This window comes from Phyllostomus hastatus, unplaced genomic scaffold (genome assembly GCF_019186645.2).
Source record: "Phyllostomus hastatus isolate PE091 unplaced genomic scaffold, TTU_PhHast_1.1 phas_scaffold_555, whole genome shotgun sequence".
Taxonomy (NCBI): Eukaryota; Metazoa; Chordata; class Mammalia; order Chiroptera; family Phyllostomidae; genus Phyllostomus; species Phyllostomus hastatus.
The window spans coordinates 12,736,410-12,758,971 of NW_025334036.1; the positions used below are offsets into that span (position 1 = coordinate 12,736,410).

At 43.1% G+C, this 22,562-nt stretch overlaps 2 protein-coding genes and 1 non-coding gene across 4 annotated transcripts; 2 read left to right on the plus strand and 1 right to left on the minus strand.

Annotated features, from left to right (window-relative positions):
* The first annotated feature begins 1,615 nt into the window (after window positions 1–1,615).
* SNURF (SNRPN upstream open reading frame) lies at window positions 1,616–12,338 on the plus strand. The gene is made up of 3 exons (XM_045824940.1): window positions 1,616–1,730; window positions 7,277–7,372; window positions 12,203–12,338. Exons 1-3 carry the CDS (start codon window positions 1,717–1,719, stop codon window positions 12,315–12,317), a joined length of 225 nt encoding a protein of 74 aa, XP_045680896.1. The 5' UTR covers window positions 1,616–1,716; the 3' UTR covers window positions 12,318–12,338.
* Window positions 9,642–9,769, minus strand: LOC123809828. The gene has a single exon (XR_006784117.1). It is a non-coding gene; the product is annotated as a small nucleolar RNA SNORA27 (small nucleolar RNA).
* On the plus strand, window positions 12,255–20,906 carry SNRPN (small nuclear ribonucleoprotein polypeptide N). Of its 2 annotated transcripts, none has more exons than XM_045824939.1 (8): window positions 12,255–12,338; window positions 17,031–17,088; window positions 17,716–17,867; window positions 18,968–19,079; window positions 19,515–19,667; window positions 20,053–20,191; window positions 20,520–20,645; window positions 20,740–20,906. In XM_045824939.1, exons 2-8 carry the CDS (start codon window positions 17,086–17,088, stop codon window positions 20,775–20,777), a joined length of 723 nt encoding a protein of 240 aa, XP_045680895.1. In that variant the 5' UTR covers window positions 12,255–12,338; window positions 17,031–17,085; the 3' UTR covers window positions 20,778–20,906. The 2 variants fall into 2 exon arrangements, with proteins under 2 accessions (XP_045680895.1, XP_045680894.1); XM_045824938.1 differs by having other exon boundaries at window positions 12,265–12,338; window positions 17,020–17,088.
* Window positions 20,907–22,562: the final 1,656 nt, after the last annotated feature.

Consider the following 22,562-nt stretch of genomic DNA (forward strand, 5'->3'; position numbering starts at 1 on the left):
GAGCCACCGCTACCGTAGAGATGTAAGTCTGTATCAGACCTTATTCTAAGTATGTATGTTAACTCATTTAATTCTCAAATCATTGACTAAGATAAAATTCTGCCACATTTTACAGAGTAACAAAGTAAAACAAAGAAAGTGAACTTGCCCAAGGGAACATTACTGTCCAGGGTCAAAGCTAGAATTCGAATCAATCGAGTCTGAGTCCAAAGGCATGTTTTGGGGGCGGCATAGTCTAACATCCTTCCTATGGGACTTCCCATGAATATGTAAGGATGAACTATTAGAAACTGCAATTTTCACAGTCACTGTGCAATTTTCACAAACACTGTTAAATGTCGATAATTTACATGGCTCAGCCTAATATTTCCTTCTTTACACCAGTTGCATTATATTTTATTGTTTATATGTACATTAATTTTTATTTTTTCCATCACCTTTTGTACCCACATACCCTCTTCCACATCTGCCCACCTTATACATTAATTTATTTAGCCTACCCAACTTCCACGATGCACATTATATAGTTTCCAACATTTTGCTGTAATCGAAGTCTGCACTGGTATGTCTTCACACTTGCTTGAGTAGAAGATCTTTGGGAACAGAGAGCACTGGCGCAGGGGGATGGGGAAAGGATTTGAGCTGTATTAGTGACCATTAATCCACCTCCACCTTAGTTCTTTGATATGGGCAATTGAAAAAAGGGCAGAGATATGCAAAGCACTGTGCAGATGGAGCTTCTGGATTAGGTCCTCACCTTTCCCTTCTTAGCTTTGTTTTTTTTTCCGTGCTATACATAGGCGGAAACTTTAGAGTTACTGAAGAGTCCATTGCATTTGTAGAGGGTCTTTTTAGGAAAGAAAATAATTTAATTAGTTGTCCTTTTGTGTTGTATGACGATACTATTCCTCCCAGGCCAGATATCATTGATTATTGGGGAAAAAACCCAATCATTTCAATGTACCCAAGTATGATAAAATCTCGTTTTATGTAGGGATTCAAGTTCATTTTTTTGTTGTTGTTCTACAGAATACGAACAGCCAATTTTGCCTATTTAATGATCTATTCGTTCTGTATTGGAGAGTTTAATTACATTGATATTTTTGGCGTAGCTTTCGATTTACCAAAAAAATGTAGGAAGTGGGAAAAAGAGGGAAATCTCATCAAATTTGAACAATGCACTATCTTTGTAGATTTGCGACTAGCCAGGGCCCCGCGTCCTAGCATCTGTGCATTGACTGTGGTTTTGCATCAAGTGTGATTTTCCAAACCAACAGCTCTGCTGGGCCTGTAGCAAGATGTGACCACTAATTGTGGATCGGGACTGTTTGGTCAGTGGTGCCCGCACACATTGGTTGGGAACCAAGAATCATTTTCTGAACATTTTACACACACGTTAAAATAGGGAGACACGATCATTAACCTGCAGCGGCGGTGGTGATCACTGGAGCCCCTTCCCCAGCCACCAGCGCCATGGGGACCGGGAGACAGCACCCCACCGTTTTTCCAGTCTAGAAGGGCGCTGGCGCCCGCACTGCGGCAGGAACGCGGCACTGCGGCAATTTGCCGCGCAGGCGCGGACGGCAGTGGCGCGGGGTGGGGCGCATGCGCAGACAGAACTGGGGTGATTAGTTGGCGCTGCGGCGGCGGGGGCCAGCGCAGTCTGGAGCGGCCGCTGGCGATGCCTGACGTGGTGTGAGGAGCGGCAGGAGCGCGATGGAGCGGGCCAGGTCAGCGGTGCGGGCAGCTTCCCTCACCGTGCCTGGGGGACAGTTGTAGTTACATCTAATACTCCGGGGTCGCAGAACCTGGAGCGTGTTGGAGATAAAGGGAACCTGGAACCTCAGAGCCTTTGTTCTTGAGAGCCGCAAGGAACGCCTTAGGAGGCGCAGGACTCGGCTCTGCGTGCAGACTGTGCGCTATCCGCATCGTGGGGTGTTCTGGCCTGTCTGCACCCTCCTGCCGCTTCCGATGAGGTCGTTAGCGGGGTGGCCCTTTGTCCTTGGGACCTGAGGCCATGATCGTGGGTGGGGGGGATTCACAGCGATGGCGGACGGCCTCGCTGCGTCAGGCGGGACGGTATGGCAAAGGGTGGGCGGGGGCGTCGGCAGTGGTGGGGAGGGGGATATAGGGTGGGGCGTCCGTGGTGGTGTGAGGGGGCGGAGCGTGTTGTGTTAACAATGAAGTCGGTCGTGAGCGGTGGCCTCTTCAGTGGTTCGGGGATCTGCGGTGGACACCGTGGCGGTTTACGGGGAGCTCAAGGTTGACCACGGTGGCTGTGGTGGGAGTGGGAAGTGGAGAGACCGCCTTGGCGGTGGTGTGGGGAAGGGGGCGGCATGGCGAATGGGAATGTGGCCCGTGGTGTGGCCGAGGTGGCAGTGATTCGGTAGTACGGTGGGGGTTCGGTGCGGTGTTCGCCTCGTTGGTGGCGGCAGCGCCTGAGGGCAGGGCGGTGGCGGCGGGGTCTGCAGGGGCGCATTCTGCGGTCCGTTGACGTCATTTGTAAGAAAGGGAATGTTCGATTGTCTGATGAGTGGCTAGCGGGTTTAGTACGCTGTGGCTATTCTGTGCCCCACCCTTGGCTGAAGGGATGGCTGCATTAATGTTCACGCCCTTCATTTTTGCTGTTTTGCATCCCTTGTTTTGTACAATTGAATCTCTTGCTTTGTAGTCTTGTGCAAGATAAAGTAGAGGGCTTGCAGCACTCCCTAAACGTGTGGCGAGTACGTGCCAGGGCCGGGATGCGGCATTGCGAAGCGTGTCCGGCCCTCATTCGAAATGAGGTGTGGCGGGCGGGCGGGCTGGCCGCGCGCGGTCCGGGGTCTCAGCCCAGCCTTTGTGCAGCTCTCCCAAGATGGCCGCTGCCGCAGCCATGCGGGGCGCGCAGGCGCGGGCAGGGGGCCGCCGCCCCCACAGCAGTGCCGCAGTGGGGGAGGGGCAGCGCGCGCCCCTGCGCGGCAAGAATGCTTGCCGCCATCGCCCCCTGGCGCAGTGCGGCCTGCGGAGGCGGGCCCGTGAGGGTGGCCGCCCCCTCCCCTCCTAGTCGCAGTGGTGGAGGGTGTGGGGTCGGGTTGCGCAGGCGCAGTCGCTGCAGTGGGGCCCGCGCTGGGGAGGGGTGTGCACAGCATATACCTGGAGGCGGCAGCAGCCACTCCCCTCACCTGTCTGTCACATACGCCGTCCCTGCCTAGTGGAGCTACGGTTGCGGGAGGGAGGAGAAGGGGATTGCTTGCTCTGCAGCCACACAGCTGCCCCTCCCCACAATGGTTGGGGGAGAGCGGAAGGCGTGAGGCCCAGGATTTGCGCAGGGGCGCCTTCTGCTTGTGGGGCCCGCCAGGGGAGAGGTGGGGCCTGGAGGCTGAGAAAAGGGAGGGTCAACCACTGGTGCTAACGCAGCCGCCTCCATCACTGGTAGGAGCAACTTGAATCTCTTTTCTGACTCTTAAGAGTTTTTTTTATTTTTTTCATAGGTTTTTGGGGGGTTGTATTATATGAGCAAGCTAACTGCTCTCTATTCAAAGTGGATTTAGTAACCCTTTGGAAAACTGTTTTTCCTATAACCTTTTATAAATATTTCCACTTTCCAGATTTTGAGATTGCACAAATGTGTCACCCTTAAGAGGGTTGTGTTTCTTAATTTGGGGGTATTTTGTTCATGATGTCACCTTTACACTGTAATATGAAATTGGGAACTGGGCCAAAGAAGAAGAGCACAGGAGAGAATCAGAAAAGGGTAGAGAAGGCTACAGGTTGGTGGTTGTACGTGGGATTCAGAAACTGATATTTGTCCGTAATTGGATTTTTAAATTAATGACTTAACTGTTTTTGAAGTTGGAGGTACTATGAAAACTTGTTGGAAAACGAAAATTAACAAAGTAAGTTCTGTTGAGTATTCCACCATTTTGACTGGGGAGGTGCATTTTTAAGGATTTAGTTGGGGTGGGGTTTTCTGTTCTTTTTTTTTTTCTGGATTTGGATGTGTTTCTTTTTATTTCCTCTTTTCTCATCCATCATACCTAAATTATCTGGTTGTGCTCAGTGGGAACATAATTAAGACAAACATAAACCGAGATCTTGGAAAGATTTGTTTCAAAATTGTTTATTTGCGAGGAGATCGAAGAATAACAGGACTGTGGAATCTTCTGGTGCTTCAGATTTGCGCCTTTTATCTCTGGCTGCATTCTGGAGTCGCTTGTACGCCCTGGGCCCTTTGGAGGCCGCCGGGCGGCGGGTCCGCCATTTTACCTTGTCCAAGGCGGGCGCTCTCTGGTTAATTCTCGGGGGTTATCCTGCATTGTCTTGGTCTCCCTGGCCTGTCTCTGTTTTTATTTCAGAAATATTTTCCCATATGTGGTTATACTTAGCTCTGTGTCCCCTTCCATCTTCTTTAATGTGCATAGTTTTTAACTTTTATAGGACATCAAGGAATTTTTACTGTAATCTTTTACTCTGACATCGAAAGCTGATACTAATTATTTTTTTCTATTGTATTGAATTTAGCGAGGTGATATTGGTTAATTAGGGTACTTAGTTTTAGGAAAAATCCTTGAAGTGAGAGTGGGAGCGCTGCCTCAATATGGCGGGAACAGGGAAGATTAGATTTGATCTCCTGTCTTCAATGTGCAATTAGGGTTTTATTGGAAGTCCATTGTGTCCCCTCTGCTTGGTGGCCCAGGGCGAAGCAGCCTGAGTAAGTGTGGCTGAGCCTCCCTTACTGATCAGTAAGATTGGCGGGGAAGGTCCTTTGTCTTCTGATTCATGGATGCTGCTGGCCCAGATTCTTCTGGGCGATTCCACGTGCTTTGTTTTGGAAAAACTGATTTTTCTCATTTTTGCAGGAGAATGTACAGACTGGGGTTAGCTCACGTTGCCTTTTTCTTTTTAAATTTTTAAAAGAATTTTACTTACTTTTAGAGTGGGGGCGGGAGGGAGGGGGAAGGGAGGGAGAATGGGAGGGAAACATCGGTGTGGTTGCCTCTCGCCCGCCCCCTACCGGGGACTTGGCTCGATCACAGGCCAGCACGCAAGCCACTGACTTACACAAGCCAGGGCTCAGTGGATTGTAATTTTGAGATATTAGTCATTGAATATTAAGGGTTTTTTTGGGGGGGGTGTAAGGGATATTAAATATTTGGTAGACTATTAGACAATAAGGAAAACCATTGTGTGATCTTAAAACTTTGCTATTTGGTGTATTGCCATATTTTAATGAAGTGATTTTGAAACAATGTTATGTACATGAAAAAATTTTTTCGCTTTAAATGCTTAATTTTCTGAAATGTTGGTTTCCGTGTAGTGAATGCAGTCAAGATTATAAGTGTGTATGTATTTAGAACACATTTCAATATTTTTTAAAAGAAACTACTCATAGGTATTGAATGTAACTTTTAAAAAGTAGGTTAAAATTGATTTTTTTATACTCTGGTTCTTTTTTCTTAGTTGAATGCAGACCTCTGCACACTGAGCAACTGATACGAATGCGTAAAGGAACTGAAGATATTTTTGGAAATGGTGTTCTCAGTTACAGTTTGAATCATAACAGTGGTCTCTGACAGCAGTGGTCCATGATAGCCCATTTTTATTGTTTTAATGTGTAATACATTAAAAAGTATGTGAAGTGAGAAAAAGTAGGTTTACAGTTCCGAGTACCTGAAACAATTTATTTTCTTGTGTTATTTATTTGTATTACAACTGAACATGTACTTTTGCCCACCCTGTATTTGAAACTGTTGTATGAGTCAGTCCTTTCTTCCTCTTATGGCTGAGTGACTTTCCATGGCTGGGTGTACCATCCACACTTTGTTTATTAATCAGTTGATGTTCTTAGGGTTATTTCCATGTTTGGCCATCATGAATAATACTGCTAGGCAAATTCACATTCAGGTGTAAATTTTTTATTTCATCCCGTCTAGTAGGTATGGAGTCAGTGGGTTAAATATTAACTACCCAATCAACATTTCAGTTTACATTCCCACTGGCAATTGCTCCATTTCCTCCTCCTGAGGTGTGAAGTGGCATATTTTTGTAGTTTTGATTGGCATTTCTCCAATGACTACGCTCTGGAGCATCTTTTTGTGTTGATGGAAATTTGTACACCTTTTGGAAAGCAGTCTGTGAGTCCTTTACCCTTTTTAAATTGAGTTTTGTTGTAAGTACATAATTAGGGTACTAGATTTTCATCAGCTCTATTAACTGCAAATATTTTCTAACATTGTTTTTTTCCCCCACTTAATAGTGTCCTTTGAAGCAAAGTCTTTGTTTTTACTTTTGGTAAAATCTAGTTAACAAATTTAACAGGTATCATGAGTAAGGAACCATTTTCTAAAAGAAATTAAAGACTTACTTAAAATATAATGATTGCACATGATTTTTTAAATCTTCATTATTGCTTGATTAGACCGTTACAGTTTTTTAAGCAATAATACAATTTATTTGGGGTTATTGGCAATCTGGGTTACTTTGCGCAATCTACCAAGAATTTAAAAAAAAATTTTAAACCAGAGTTCTACCTTTCTTGACTTTTGTAAAATGCCTTGTCTTCTGTCTTTCTGAATTAGCATCTTTAACGTTTCACAAGGGGCTCGGGTTTCTGGCGGGAATGGCTCAGGGGGCGGACTCCCCGCCCAGGCCTCTGGGGCAGCCATTTTGTGAGCCGCTCACGCTTCCTAACATGGCGCCAGCTGGGATTTCCTTTTTTTTTTTTCTTACACATCCCTTTTATTTATTTCATTTTTACCTTTTTCTTTTTTTGCAAATCCTAAGAAAGCAATTGCACAGAAATTGCTTAAGTAGATGTTTTGTAATTTAAACTTGATCCTTTATTCAACTATATAAAAAATTTAATGTTTTAAAAATTATTTTTCCAAACAACTTAGCTATTGTTTCCACAGGTACTTAGGTGTATGTAGTACTTCTGTATATTTATATATAGATTTACATCTATATGTGAATAAAAGCAAAATGTTATTTTGTTTTTGCTTAATTTTCTTATTTTTCTCCTAGGTTTTTTGTTAAGGGGCTTCTAATGGAGGGGGAACTGGTGTTAGCATAGAACCTGGCTACTGGAAGACAAAGACGTGCTAATATTTTAACTTTGTTTTTTCCAGTTTCCTTGAGAACTAATTGACATATATCACTGTACCTTGCTTTAATTACATTATGGATGATTAAAAAAAAACTCCATTGTGTCAAATACAGCTATAAATATGACTTTCAAATAAATTGTAGTTTCATAAACTGATGAATCGTATCAAACAAATCCCTTTTTCTGCTCCAGGGACCGCTTACACTTGAGAAGGACCACGGAACAGCACATACCCGAGGTGGAAGTCCAGGTCAAACGTAGGAGGACGGCCTCCCTGAGCAACCAAGAGTGAGTGCCATCTGGGTTGAGAGCCAGTTCCCACCCAAGTCCTTCCTCATTTCAGAACAGAGTACCCCCCACAGTGAGGGGCCAGAATGCATACATGTGATACAGAAGATGTAGCGTTAAAACCAGTGAAATTCTCCTTAACTATGTTGTCTTAAGTGCTTATTAAAGTTTTAGGAAAATGTATTTTCTTTTTTACACACATGTGTAGGTAGGTTCTATCTTTATACAATTATGTATGCAACATATAGTAAAGTTGTCTGCTTTATTATTATTTACTAAGTAACTGCATATAAAATGCTCTGTTCATTGAATGGATGTTAATTTATGTATGCATGCTTGCTCTGCAATATTGAGACTTTTTTGATTAGTACGTTTATCCACTTAAAAATTTGAAATATATAAATATTTCCTCCTTTATGTACTATATACAAGGTCTTCCCAGAAAAAGCCCAACCATTGTTAACATGAGCATTGTTTGCGCAACATTGGTGCAACTTGGCAGCCAAGGAGAGTGGAATGGAATGCACGTGGGTGAACAATGGTGACTTAACTCCACTATTCAGTGGGGGTGGTACATGCAGCTCAGTGAGCATGTGTACTGTGTGGCCGTCACATTCAAAATGGCTTGAGTAAGGAGAGTAACAAATCTGCATCAGATTTTGCATTAAGCTTGAACATTGCTCTGTGAAAACTATTTGGATGATTCAGAAAGCTTTTGGGGCTGATGCAGTGAGTACAGCATAAATAAAGGGAGCACACATTTCAGAGAGGGTCGAGAATCTGTTGAAAGTGATCCACGTTCTGGGAGGCCCGCAGCAAGCAGAACATTTGAGAATGTTCAAAGTGACTTGATTCAAAGTGACCTGAATGACTTGATTGAAATTGCTACTAATGAACCATATTTCCTCAAGAAGGTCATAATTGGAGGTGAAGGTGGGTGTATGGCCATGATCTGGAAACAAAGGCCCAGTCATCCTAATGTAAGTCTATGTCACTTGGTTCTCCATGCCCAAAGAAGGCGTGGCAAAGTTGCAGTAAGACCATGTTAACTGGTTTTTGTTTGGGTGGGTGTTGTGCATTATTATTAGTATATTTCTTCAGGCCAAACAATAAAAGGTACTACCCTCAATGTTCTTAATTGGTTGAGAGATTGAATATAATCAAAATGACTGCAGCTATGGACAACTGGTGATTGGCAGCTTCATCACAACATGCCCACTCAAGCATTGTGACTAGAGATTTTTGGTGAAACATCAAATCATGCAGGTGACTCAGCCCCTCCTACGGCCTAGATTGGCACTGTGCATCTTCTGGCTTTTCCCAAAGCTGCAGTCACCTTTGAAAGAGAAGAGATTTCAGACTGTTGATGAAATTCAGAAAAATATGATGGGGCAGGTAATGGCGATGCCAGCACAGGGTTTCAGAGTGTTTCCAGCAGTGGAAGAGATGCTGGGAGAAGTGTGTGAGGTTCCAAGATGCCTACCTTGAAGGGGTCTGAGGGGTCATTGTCCCTTGTGCAGTGTTTTTTTGTAGCTTGTATCTTCCATGTAATATTTTTCATATTACATGGCTGCATACTTTCTGAAAACACATACACACACTATAATGTTCAGAATTTCAGAAGGGATGTTTTAATTGAAACCATGTGAACAGTTTTAATGATACATATAGAGTGTACATTAAAGAATTTTGTCATCCTAGCAAATCGTAACAGTAGCTAGCTTTTTTTTTTTTCTTAAAGTCCCCGTAAAATGTAATTTTGAGAGGTAACAAGGGAGTATCTACTTCAAGTTTCCAGCTGTCTGTTCCATCCCCAGGTGATTCTCAGGTAGTTTGACCTGCGTCCTCTCATACCTTTTCCTCTGCGTTCCTGTGCACACTCCTGCACCAGCACTTGTCCCCGCAGACACAGGGGGAGCATTTGTGATTGTTTCCATCTAGAGACTTGTACATATGAGGCTTCTGTAACAGCCTTGGGTCTTTGGAAGTCAGTGCATATAAAGCCTCCTTATTTTACAAATTGCAGGGTATGGGTGGTGTAATAACATAATTGTTAAGTATAATTATCTTAGGTTTTTATTTTTATTAGCTGTTAAAAACAAGATAAGAGAAGTCCATCTGAAATTTGCTAATATTTGCATTTTACTTCAAATCTTGAAAGTTTTTAAGTGATGAAAAGTACGTAACTATCGTCTTATTTTATTTGCTCATATATGAAGACTTAGAATATTTATTACCACAATTTCTTTTTTTTTTCTTTTTTCTTTCAACTTGTTTCCCGTGACAGGATACAAGACTAACACCCAGTTTGCTTGAGTTTTAAAAGGACAGTTCCTTTGCCCCACTTGAATGGCCAATTAAAGACACAAGTCCAGTTGGCAAAGTGAAAAGGGGGTATATTTGCACATTTTAAATTACCAATGAGACTAAAGATTGCCCCATTCTGTGTTTACCTTATTTACATTTCTGAGTATATTCTTCATTATATTTTCATTTTAGAAATTTCAAAAAGTATTTTTATGAATGAATATTCTACAAAATTTATCCTTTATAATAGTATATTTGTTTTTTTTTTGATATGGTAATGTCTTCTAGTTTTCTGTAACTTAAGGAATTTTTAAGTATTTTATTTTCAGAGAAAGGGTAATAGAGAGAGGAACATCAATGTGTGGTTGCCCCTCTCTTGTGCACCCCCTACTGGGGACCCAGCCTACAACCCAGGCATGTGCCCTGACTGGGGATCAAAACTGCAACCTTTCCGTTTGCAGGCCAGCACTCAATCCACAGAGCCACACCAGCCAAGGCTGTAACTTCAGAGTTTTAAAAAGTGCCAGTGCCCCTAATCTCTACAAATACCTTGAGATAGTTATTGTAGGGAGGGTCCACTGGGGGGAGATATTTTGTTAGTGGGTAAAGATCCCTTCCTATTTGTTACATTTTGTTAGATCCTTCATACTGTGCAGCGTCAGTGTGGACAGGTGATGTCATCACATCCTTTTTCAGTCTGTTTTTAGGTATGGCCACTTTGTCCACGTGTGGGGAAACCTTTTGTTGTTTTCAAGAAATAACTTCATTTTCTTGATCTAAAGTCTGTAGTATCAGATTCACATACAGGGTGCTGCCTTGGAGGAGGATCTGAGGAAAGGTTTCAGTGGTGGAAGTAGTGTAGAGCATAGTTACAGGAATGGGTAAGGAGCGTGTTGATGTTCTCGAAGCTCTCCCTAATGGTGTGTATGCTCAGCATCCTCAGGATTGAGATACTTAGACTAATTATAGTGTGAGTGTGCATTTTCATCCTCATTCCTATCTTTCCCCAAAACATAGGTACTAGGAATCTCAGTATTCCTGAGTAATTGCCTGGGTACCAGTTTGAAGACTAATATGATTATCCCATTCCAAAAACAAAGCAAAATTGAATTACTTATGTAATTGGTCCTTTTACTATTTACCTGTTTTCTTTAATGTTGTTGTAATAGCATTTTCCCTCTAGTATTTTGTAAAACCTGAGTTTTAAAAAGTGCCATCTCCCTTCCAGAATCTCCAAAAATATCTTGAGGTGGCTTAGAGATTGTTGAGGGGGGGGGTATTGTTGAGGGGTTATGGGAGAGGATATTTGTTAGTGGGTGAAGTTTCAGTCGTATTTGTTTTCTTAGAGCCTTTATCCTACATGGCATCAAAACAAAACCCAAAGCAATATGCAGACCAAAAAAAAAAAACCCCCACAGACCAACAGTAATGCTAATAGCTCATTGATATTCCCTAGAGTTGATGGTACTCTGTCTGCCAGTACATACAACACCCAATCATTTCTTACTCTTTGGGCCTGGGGAATGTTTTCCCTATTTCCTGATGTACTGTGAGTTTGAGAGAAATTGGAAATTGGGCTGGAGAGTTTTGTGACTGTTTTATGTCCCCCTTCAAATGTCTTCCTAAATGTATACTCTGCATTTTATAAAGTAAAGGCTTTATGGAATGAGTCTTACTTTCTCAGTCTTATCCTCAGTCTTCAGTTGGGTTTCAGGTTAAACCCAAGAGGTACACCGCAATAAGAATTTCAAGAAGAAAATGGGGGGTGGGATGGAGGATACAGCACTGTTAGAACCTTGTGGATTGTAAAGAGAGTTTCTATTTAGGAATGAAGGAGTTGGAACTGAGATTGCCCAAGCAAAGATTTAATCGTTCAGCAGTGGCAAGGGGAAAGTTGAAAGGCATGAGCAATACCTTTCTGTCTGACCCTTCCTTCCTTCCTTCCTTCCTTCCTTCCTTCCTTCCTAGAGTAGGTTAGGTGCAGGCTTAGATTTGACCGGAAGAGCTCAGTCCCGCAGTCCCTGCGTAGGAGGACCCACAGTTTCAGGCCCCTCCCTTCTAAGGAGCTCTGGGCTCAGCCCCAGCCCTAGAACTTCTTGATTGGTCTTTGGGTACTGGAAAGCTGCTTTCCTCATCTTGTTTACATTACCTCAGGTGTGATTATTGCGGCAGCCGTGAATAACAAAGACTCCCATCAGTAGGACCACAGCCTTTGCTAGGGATTAGACTTGCTCCAGATGAGGAGATCAGAAAGGAAGTGGGTGTGGGGCTACTGATAGTACTTCCGCAGGAAAAGCTGCTGGGTTTTTTTCTGCTTGGTTGGTAGTATCCCTGAGATGGGTAAGTATCCCTTGGTTTCCTGTGTGCAGAGACTCCCATTTTTTGTTCTAGTGTCTGTATAAGGTGATGCTGTGCTTGGACCCTGACGGGAGATCCTCTTACATGTAAGGGTCTCTGCTTGCTTTTAGGGTTACCTGTGTGGGCGAGAGCCTTTCATGCATTTGTGTTGTGCTCTTGTGACAGGTGTCAGCTGTACCCGAGGCGCTCCCAGCAGCAGCAGCAGCAGCAAGTACCTGTGGTGGACTTCCAGGCGGAACTGAGGCAGGCTTTCCTAGCTGAGACACCCAGAGGTGGTTAAAGCAATCTTGGGACATCCCAGGTAGCTTATTCCAAGCGAAAACCCAGGTTAGAGCTGATGCAGCCATGATCAGGAGTACAGAAATCCTTAAGAATAGGGTTTTGGGAGGTAAAAACAAACTTCTTTAAAAGCCTCATGCCATAAACCCTTCGCAGGAAGTCTGTAACAGTGACAGCAGGACCTTAGTGCTCTTGCACTGACACCTTCGTCATGTTTCTGTATTCCATCTCATTGTGCTGCATGCCTTCTGGGTAGTTTTCATATTTAATTTATATTGATTTCAACTTGATATGAAAAATCACTATGAATGGCTGCTAAATACCCTGCTAATGAATGTTTTAGAATTTTCTTTGGTAAGATACTTTATTTTTTCTGCTGATAGCAGAAAATTGCATTGCATGAAAGTTATTTCCTCAGATGTCCACATGCGCAAATAAATCAGAAATACCAACGCATGCTACGTTTTCTAAATTTATACAAAGTATTATTTATATTAGTCCATCTTTGTTGCCTTGAAAAGCGGAGTGCCAGATAAAAGCACTTTGTCCTATGTTGCTGTAACTTAGGCCTTCTGAATTACAAGTTCACATCACATTCATTAGCAAATAAAAAGCTAAATATTTTCCCATGCTTATTTACTAATTATTCCTTTTTGGTGTGTCTTTTTCTCACTTTTTGTTTTCATCACTGTATTTCAATCAGCTGACAATGTAATAAAGACTTGATGATTTTTCACTGTGCTGTAGATTTATTTGCAGTCTGTCTTTGTGTTGCATACATTTTGTAGGAAAAAGCTATTCATATTTAGATTCTGATTTAATGGTTTGTTTTTACTTTATGACTTGAAATTTTAAGATGGGAATGACCTCAATCCAAAGGGGTTAAAAATATGCTGTCAGAAACTGAGACAGAGAGGAAAGGGTGTTAGGGCTCAGTTTACTTCTTTCTGTGTGTTTTAAATGTTTCTCAATGCAAGTCAGCTGGTCCTGTTTATGGCCACCATTTTGAGTTAGAAAACAAAAGAAATTTTTAAAGAAAAACCCACCCCTGCTAAATTCTTTTTCTAGCATTCTTCAGTGATTGCCTAGACTTGAGTATAAGAGTGGGACTGATTTCAGTGGAATCTCTTCATAGCCCCAATTTATTCCAGGAGAAGGGATGCTCTTAAATGCCTAAGTGTTCACAAGTTTTTTAACAGTCATTTTTTTGGTTCCTTAATACAGGCCACATACTCTCCTAAGTCCCGAATTACAATGTTACTTAAATCATACCTTATGCAAGTAGGACTGTGTCATTTCTGATTCTCAAATCTAGTTTTATGTTGTAAAGGGTAGTAGTTGCTAGGATTATTTCAGAGTAGGGAGGTAAGGATCTGACCACTCACTGCCAGATCTTGTCAATAAAAGTTGACTGGCACACAGCTATGCCCATGGATCTGCATATGGTCGATGGCTGTATTGACAGTACAGTGACAGGTTGAGTGGCACACAGAACCTGAAACACTGCCTTTTAAGAGGAAAGTTAGCTGATCTGTCTTTAAAAAACCCCATGCAAAGATGAGAACACCCAGGTGAAGCCATTGGGGGGGATGGTCAAGAAAGGGATTAGCATTCCAGGGCAGAGAACCAGGGGTTTATGGGAAAAGGGTCAGGTCTGGGAATCACATTCAAGTCAGGTAGACATGTAGATAGGTAGTTTTGAAAGACAATTTTGACAGTCGAATAGTTTTTTTCATTAAAATCAAAAGCCTGGTAGCGATAGCAGAGAAAAGTGGAAAAAAGAGAAAAACTGTACCAATGTTTCAACCACAGCATGAGGTTGGAATTTTTTTCTATTTTGATATGAGAATGTTGTGTAGTTGGACTCTTTTAAACTAGTTTATTTTCTATTCTACTTTAGTATTAATGATTTTCATTTTATTACACAGTCCTTGTAACTTACCATTTATAATGAATAGATGATAGACCATGATTTACATTGCTCCTGTATTTTTTTTCCTAGTGTGCTAAGCTGTTGAAAATGTATTATACTCTTAAGATGTATTTGCTGCCTTACAGTAGAGTAAGGACACATGCATTTGTGCTGCGAGTATGAATGTTACTATGACTAAAGTGTTCTGTTCCCATGGCTTTCTAGCAGCATCATAAAGCACGATGGATTGTTGTCAAGGGTTACCAGAGCGCTAGTTACTCAGAACCACGTTTGGTATCTTGATTACTATTGTTTTTGATGAATAAACTGATCCACAAAAGCATAAAATTTGTAGTTTTAACTGACATTGCTTTGTGGATGAATATTTTCCATGTGCTTATATTTTTCTCCGGTTACTTTTAAACTCTTGCGCCTTTTTTGGTGGAGATTCTGGTATTTTACTTGATTTAGTTAAGCACTAGTGTATAACCTTTTTTCCACAATGTCCCATGTGTATTGGCCAAGTCTGACGATGTTATTCTCTGACTTTTAAAAGAGCTTTAATTTTTTATGCATTTTAATCACTTGAAGGTCCACACTGTCCAGAAATTGGAGAACTTGAGTGAGGGATCGTAGCATGTCTGGGCCAGGGACTTGGGGTCATTGATTTGCCCTATGCCCCGTGATGTACAGGTCCGTACAGGTCCTGACTGGAACTGCGTAATACAGACGTGCAGGACGAAGTCCTTGCTTCCCTTGTCCTATCCCTCACGAGTCACTCTGTGCTCCTTTGCTGTCGAGGTCAAGTTGACCATTCTACATTGTGACTGACTTTCACAATACGTGGATTTCAGGACCAAGGTGAGCTAAATTTAGGGATGAGGGGTAACTTAAATTTTAAGTTGGTCTCATTAAAGTAAGTCCTTATTTTTTAATTTCCAGTCAGCGCCTATTCTCTGGTTCTACTCCCTAGGTCTTCATGGATTGCTGAAGACCCTAAATCTTAATAGATACAATGTTATGAGAGTGGAAATGGCTAAGCATTCACATGTAGACCCTGCTTAAGGAGATTCTTGTCAAAATCGAGAACATCAAAATCATGGGCCTTAAGTTCACTCTTGTGAAGTTGTGTCAGTAACTGCATTTATGCTAGGGTTTACTCTGCTGATTTCACCAGGTCTTTACATAATTTTATTTTCAACAAACACTGCATACCAGACATGGGCAATACCTGTGATGTCACCCCTGTGTCTGAGGATGTAAGCAGGGTAGACGGGAGAAGAGGGACTCTGCATGGCAGAGCAGTGTGGACAGACTGTTGAGGGCGGATGGACAGTGATCTTCAGCCAACGCTGCATGCAGGAGGCGGACAGTTTGCATGTGGACAACCAAGGTTGGGATTTTGCTTTTTAGCCAGTTTGATGCACTCCGTTGCCATAGAAATGTATTTAACTGAATCAAATTTTTGTAGTTAAGGGAAACATCCCTTCTACATCTTAGCACACTCGTACTGAATTACTTGTCATGCCATGGTTACTCTTTCGAACAGTGTGAGTTTGTTCCACATGGAAAACTGTTGTCCTCAACATTTTTACTTTATTTTGATGTTCTGGTTCATAACCACCATTTAAATGATACCATTTTCATGTCCTGAAATTGATGATTCGGTATTAACAAGTTTATATTGCTGCTTGGACATGTTCTCTTAAGTGGGCATCTTAATGAAATGTTTGTTAAAAGCAAACAAACAGTCAAATACAGATATTCTATCTGTAGAATAGACAGATATTCTCTCTGACTTTGTTTATGGTATTTAGCTACTTAGGTGCATAAGACCAAATGCTCATTCAAAAGTAATATAATTTGAGTTTTCTTTCGTATTAACTAGTAATTAATCTGAGTCCCTGGACAAGTTTCGGCTAGATTTGGTTGCCATACTTAATAGCAACCTTTTTTAGTATATTGGGGAAATAGTAGCATTGTTATACTGCATGCAAGAAAGTTGCCCATGTATCCATATAAGCATTCCATAGTTGCATGAACCCTTCCAACAAAGGAAGTATTTAAACCCTTACTTGAGGAAACATTGGGTTCTCGGGAAAGACCGACTCCCTGGAAGTATGTTGAAGGGAATTGGCTGGGGAGGGGGAACAACAAGGTTGCAGACAGGTGGTTCAGTCAAGAAGTGAGAATTTGCTCTAGTCAGGGATGAATTCAGAAGGAGAAACTTAAGGACGTCAGACTGTTGAACTTGACATACTCGGTATAAACTCGGGACCAGAGAATGAAATACTATGAACAAGGATAAAAAAAAAATCATTTTAGAGTGGAAAAAGATCGGAAGGATCTGTGTTAAGAAACATGGATGGGTATGGGTGAAAAGGTGAAGGGGGGGAAATAGTTAATAGTGTGGGAAGAATGCACAGTGAGAGATGATTGCTAGAATGAGTGTGGAGAACCCATAGTAAAGTATAAAAAATGGCAAATCACTTAATTGGACACCTGGAATTAATATTATATCAGATATACTTTTAAAGGAAGAAGAAAACTTCATAAATCTGAGGTGCATAAAATGGGGGAGTGAAGGTGAGAGAAGCATAAAATCGAGGTTTTTGTAGCGCATGGGAGAATGGGGCTGGTTTTCAGTGTGTCTGTTAGTGATTTTCATGCCAAATAGCTTGCAGTGCAGCTGGACCATGCTTTCCTCTGCAGGCTCAACCCACTGTTTGAAGCTTCTGCCCCAGCTTGCATTGTGTTTGTTGCAGAACCCGCGTCATACCTTTATCTATAGCCTTCCCTTAGGTCTTAAGGATCCTGAATCTTTACTGTGGATATTGGATTTGGTGAAACAGCAATCATGGTAAGATATGTATTCGTGGGGGAGGGGAGAAGATACTGTATGGGCCCAACACAGTTGTTTGACAGATCATAGGGTAATTAGGTATTAGAGATAGTTTAATCAATATGGAAGGTGTTCAATGCATTGAAAAATTACCTCACTGCGTGGACCAACAAGTGCAGAAGGGCAGTGTCATGACATACTGAAAAAAGGATAAAAAGGCTTGGAAACGATCTTGAGTTTTTGGTCCTTATGATTGTAATAAGGAGCCTTCTGCAGATGGGGCACTGACTTCAGTTGGGAACAGTAGACAAAGCCTACTTTGAAAGTGGAGGGGTTTGATGAGAACAAAGGAAAGCAGTCTGAGAAACATAGCATCCTGATCAGTGTGCTTCAGTTCAAGTTCAGCTCATCTAGTAACATGTATTGTCAACAAGGATATCCCAAAGGGGCAAAAATCAGTTCTCGAGAAGGGGAAAAAATCTTAGATACCACTTTTTTTTTTTTTTGTCTTCCAAAGAGTCACAGGACTTAAATATAGATGCATGAGGGAGAAGGGGGAAAGGGAAACCCAACCTGGATTAGCATAGGTGGGAAGGGTTGGGAAGTGGCTGCAGGCCAGCTGGTGACGACTCTCTCTCCTTCCAGACTGTGGGAAAGAGCAGCAAGATGCTGCAGCACATCGACTACAGGATGAGGTGCATCCTGCAAGATGGCCGGATCTTCATCGGCACCTTTAAGGCTTTTGACAAGCATATGAATTTGATTCTTTGTGATTGCGATGAGTTCAGGAAGATCAAGTAAGACCACCTTGGGGTTGGGTGGTAATGGGAGGTGAGGGACACTAAGAACATCAGCTTTCCTTAGTCAAATTGAGAAGTCTGTAATGTGCACTTTGTCCTTTCCTTCTTCCCTTTATTTCCTGTTACTCTTCCTTCCTGCACAAGGCAGATTACTTCAGAAACTCTCGGATGGTGCATGCTTCAATGTTCTTCAAATCTACCTTTTTACTGACACAAAAACCTGTCATGTGGATCAGTACTGAAGGCATTTGGCCATAGCTCTGGACAGTCTTAATTTCTCTTCATTTTTCTCACTGCACTGCAAGGATAATGCCATCTAAGTAGTGCTTTAGGTGGTACATGATTTTTATCTTTACTCTCTGGTGGTACCTACTGGAGTTTAATGAGGCAGACTGTTACCTAGGTTGTATGTTAGAGGCCTCATGGCATGCTGGCACACAGGGTGGGGCAGCCAAGTTTACAGTCATGAGGATGCAAAAAATTATTACACTATTATTAATTACTGTATTTGCCATATGAACAACTGTACACCTATTTTTGCCTCACTCTGTACTATTTCTGCTGACAGATAAAGAAACTGGAATCAGGGTTTTTTCAAAAATTTCCCATGGTTAAGTAATAAAGTTATTTGTCCAGGAATACACAGCTGTGTGTTATTCAGAATTGTTCATTGTATTTTTACCATTTGGTGTTCTTCATTATTAGTGTTGCCCTCTCATTTCAGCTCCCATCAAGATTGCATATGAAGTTAAAACATTTCAAAACTTTTATTTCCCATCTTAACATGAAAACTGAGGTTTCAGATTGCCTGCCTGAAAAGTTGTATTTTGGCCAAATCATTTGCATCTTTCATAATGAAGGAGTTCGCTCTTACGTAGTATAACATTGAGGGGACGTTCTGTCAGTTCAAGAGCTTTACCAGTCACCCTTCTATATCACTTGAGTCTACTGATGTGTTTTGTTTTTGTTTTGACATAGCTTTTTGAATATCAGCATCTTTGCATATTGTCTTAATTGGTGTTTAATGGTCTATAAATGACTTGAGTGAGTGTGTGGTCCCTAAATTTGCATACTAACAATTTACTTTTGATTTTCAGGCCAAAGAATGCGAAGCAGCCAGAGCGTGAAGAGAAGCGGGTCTTGGGTCTGGTGCTGCTGCGTGGGGAGAACTTGGTTTCCATGACAGTGGAGGGACCTCCCCCCAAAGATGTAAGGAAGCTACAGAGCAGGGCAAACATGACTATAAGGGACAGGAGAGCACAGCAGAGGCACAAGACCCTGCTCCTTGTCAAGGGCAGTGTGCCCAGCAGCTGCTGCCAGCTCTGTCTGATGGAGGAAATACATGGGGAGGAAGGGTTCCGATGAGTTGCTCTGAGCTGGACACTCGCCAGTGTGGGAGGAGCGCCACTTTACTTTCTCTTGGCAGGGTCCTGAGATCCATGTGGCACAGTGGTGGGAGTGAGGCCTTGAATCTGCAGGGCACCTCTGTGGTGCACTTGTTCACATACTCTTTCAAGTTCAGAACTAACACGAGATCATGGTGTGGGAAAGGATGAGAAGGGTCTATTCTTTAGGGGTAACTGAAGATAGCTGGTAAGTTGCCTAAAGCATTTTCTTTCAAGCCATCTTTTTTTGTGCTTTCAGACCGGCATTGCTCGTGTACCACTGGCAGGAGCTGCAGGAGGCCCTGGGGTTGGCAGGGCCGCGGGCAGAGGAGTCCCAGCTGGTGTTCCGATTCCACAGGCTCCTGCGGGATTAGCAGGCCCAGTCCGAGGGGTAGGGGGACCCTCCCAGCAGGTGAGGAGGTGGACAGGCCCGAGGGCCCATCCTGTGTGGCGCGAGCCTCACGTGCTGTGCAGGGGAATGAGGACAAAGGCATGGGAAGGGGGTAGAGTACAGCCACCTGGATGGGACTGACGCAGCGTGTTGGTGGATGCAGAGAAATGTGGGTGAACCGGAGGTGAGAAAATGATTACTAGATTAAAATGGGCATGTTCAGTTTAAAGGGGAATGTTAATGTGGTAAGACTTTTAATCTTAAAGTGAGAATAAGTGGAGAAGTACAGAACTGCTATGGTTGTTTCCTATCTAATAGGCCACGATCCACCATTTGTTTTCTGTGTGTGAGTGATGTGAGGGTGTGCCTTACCTGTGCTGTCTGTCTCTCTGGCCATCCTCCTCAGGTAATGACTCCACAGGGACGAGGCACTGTCGCAGCTGCCGCTGTGGCGGCCACTGCCAGCATAGCTGGAGCCCCCACTCAGTACCCACCAGGTCGGGGGACTCCCCCCACCCCTGTGGGCCGGGCAACCCCCCCTCCAGGTAAGGAACTGATGAACAAGAAGTACACGAGTTTGGCTCTTAGAGGTGTGGGTCTGTGAACGCATTGTAGCATCTTGCAGTGGTGACTAAATGTTCTAAGAAGGCCCTGCCTCAGTAGCTAACTAGGAGCTTAGATCTGTTCCCATTTTGGGTACTGGCTTTGACTGGAAAGACTTTGGACTTTTTTGAGTTGCAGATGGCTTACGTGGTGAATGGTCAAAGAGGAAGTTGGTCAGCTCTCTGCTGGGTGTCTGTGCCCATTTCATATTGTCTTGGGTTTAGGTCTCATCTTTCTCTGAGGTCTTCCTTTCTGCCTTTTCTTCCACAGGCATTATGGCTCCTCCACCTGGTATGAGACCACCCATGGGACCACCGATTGGGCTTCCCCCTGCTCGGGGGACCCCGATAGGCATGCCTCCTCCAGGGATGAGACCCCCCCCACCTGGAATCAGAGGTGAGTGGGTTCCCATGTGCCTGGAGGCGCCAGCCCGGTCCCTTGATACTCACATGCATTTTGACCTCATGGAATTTTGCTCTTTATTTTCCAGGTCCACCTCCCCCAGGAATGCGTCCACCAAGACCCTAGGATACTGTTGGTCCTTAGTCACTTTTGCCTGCACTGTGTCTTGTGGAACTGTGTAGAGTGTTTGTGAGCTTCTGTCCCCTCTGCAGCATTAATATTCGCTAATAAATGCATAGAGCAATTAAACTGTGAGGTACTGTTGTACATTTTCTTGTCTATTGGTTTTGTTGAGGTCACAGTGACACTGCGTGTGCTTTATTACGGATGAGGTAAAGCCTTCCAGGCAACTATTTAAATAAGTTTTTTTTAACTCTTACGATAGAATGGTTGTGATAATTGTTTCAGCTTCCTAACGTTTACTCTGCATTGAGTGGTGTTGGTTAATGACCTTGACACATAAGGAACCATGGCCCAGGCAGTTAAGTGGTGCAGCTGAGACACGTGCCTGGGCTCCTCCACTTCCGCAGTGCCAGACACACTGCAGGGAGGCTTCGAGGACGCCAAAGGCCTTGGGAGGGCTCGTGCAGATGGAAGCTGTGGCACGGAATCAAACAAAGCATGTGGAACAGGAGGTACGGCTTTGGGAAGTTTATACCTCCATTTTCCAGCTTTCACGGTGCTCTGTGCCTGGTGTCATTAGTGGGCGCACATGGTCCTGGGACAGCCATCCTCTCCTGCCCGTGGTAAGTGACCTTGCGCACTCGTACACTGACAGCAGAGTCAGGGTGTTGGGAGAGGGGAGCTCATATTTGAGAAAAGTCGTACTATTTACATCCTAAAGTACACTTGACACTCCAAAGTCTGAATTATGATTGTATCAGCTGAGTCACTTAGTGGTCCATTGGAAGTACGCAGGAGTAGACAGTGTCTCCTAGTTCAGTACTTAGAAATAAACAGAAATGTCCAAATATGTAGGTCCAGTTAGAATTGGTGATACAACAGTGAAACTGTAAAAGGGGGAGGACATGTAGCTTGTGCTGTGAAGTTTTCAATGAGGGAATGAGTGAGGCCTTCCTGATTTTAGGAGGTAGTTTATAAACACAGCGGAGTATGATACTAACTCTTCACAATAACTTCAGGAATTGTCTCACCTTCAGTTTTTTCCTCCAGCACAGGTATGTGTGTCAGTCATATTTTCCATCCTTTCAATCATGGCCTTTCAAGTAAATGTCTCCCAAGGACAATGGACATTCAAAATGACAAGTCGGTGTTGATAGGCACTATCAGGTAAGGAGCATGAAGTACCCAAGCATTCCTTGTTTTAGGAGACACGATGAAAATGACTGATACATAGGACAGATTATGCTTACACGAACTGTAGACAGTACATAAAAAGCCCTGTTTTCTGTGCAGTCTGCTCTCTGGATTCCTTCTAATAATGTGTACTCGTTTTTCTGTTTTTGGAGGGAAAGCATTCCTCCTTGCATAGATCTGCAGGCGCACATGGCCCTTAGACTTTGGCCTGACTGTGCATTGATGTGGAGAAAACCTGTGCTCTAACTCAGGCATAGCTGTGAGGGAGTGTGTGGGCACAGCCAGACCACCCCAACAAAGTGAGTCAGAGTCTTCTTGCTGGCAGAGGGCCTTCAGTTTGTAAAATAACATCTGGGATGCATAGTGAAGGGAGGTATGCCTATATTTCCTTAACTAAAGGTTGCTTCTTGCAAGTTAAGGGGACAGGTAAGAACTTGGGTTTCTGGAAGGTGCTTGCTTTCAATGGCTGTCTTGGTGGGTGAAGTTCTGCCTAGACTGTCCTTGACTTTCTGAGAGTATTGCTTGTGGAACACGCTAAAAGGCAGCCTGATGCAGCTGTTCCTGTAGCGGCATGAGGGGTGTAAGAGAAGTCTG

Bases quoted from the DNA above. Each gene is read 5' to 3' on its own strand.
- SNRPN (XM_045824939.1), top strand. The intron at 17,868-18,967 runs GTAAGACCACCT...TTTGATTTTCAG, and splicing joins GATGAGTTCAGGAAGATCAA to GCCAAAGAATGCGAAGCAGC. The intron at 20,192-20,519 runs GTAAGGAACTGA...TTTCTTCCACAG, and splicing joins CCGGGCAACCCCCCCTCCAG to GCATTATGGCTCCTCCACCT.
- SNURF (XM_045824940.1), top strand. The intron at 7,373-12,202 runs GTGAGTGCCATC...CTCTTGTGACAG, and splicing joins GCCTCCCTGAGCAACCAAGA to GTGTCAGCTGTACCCGAGGC.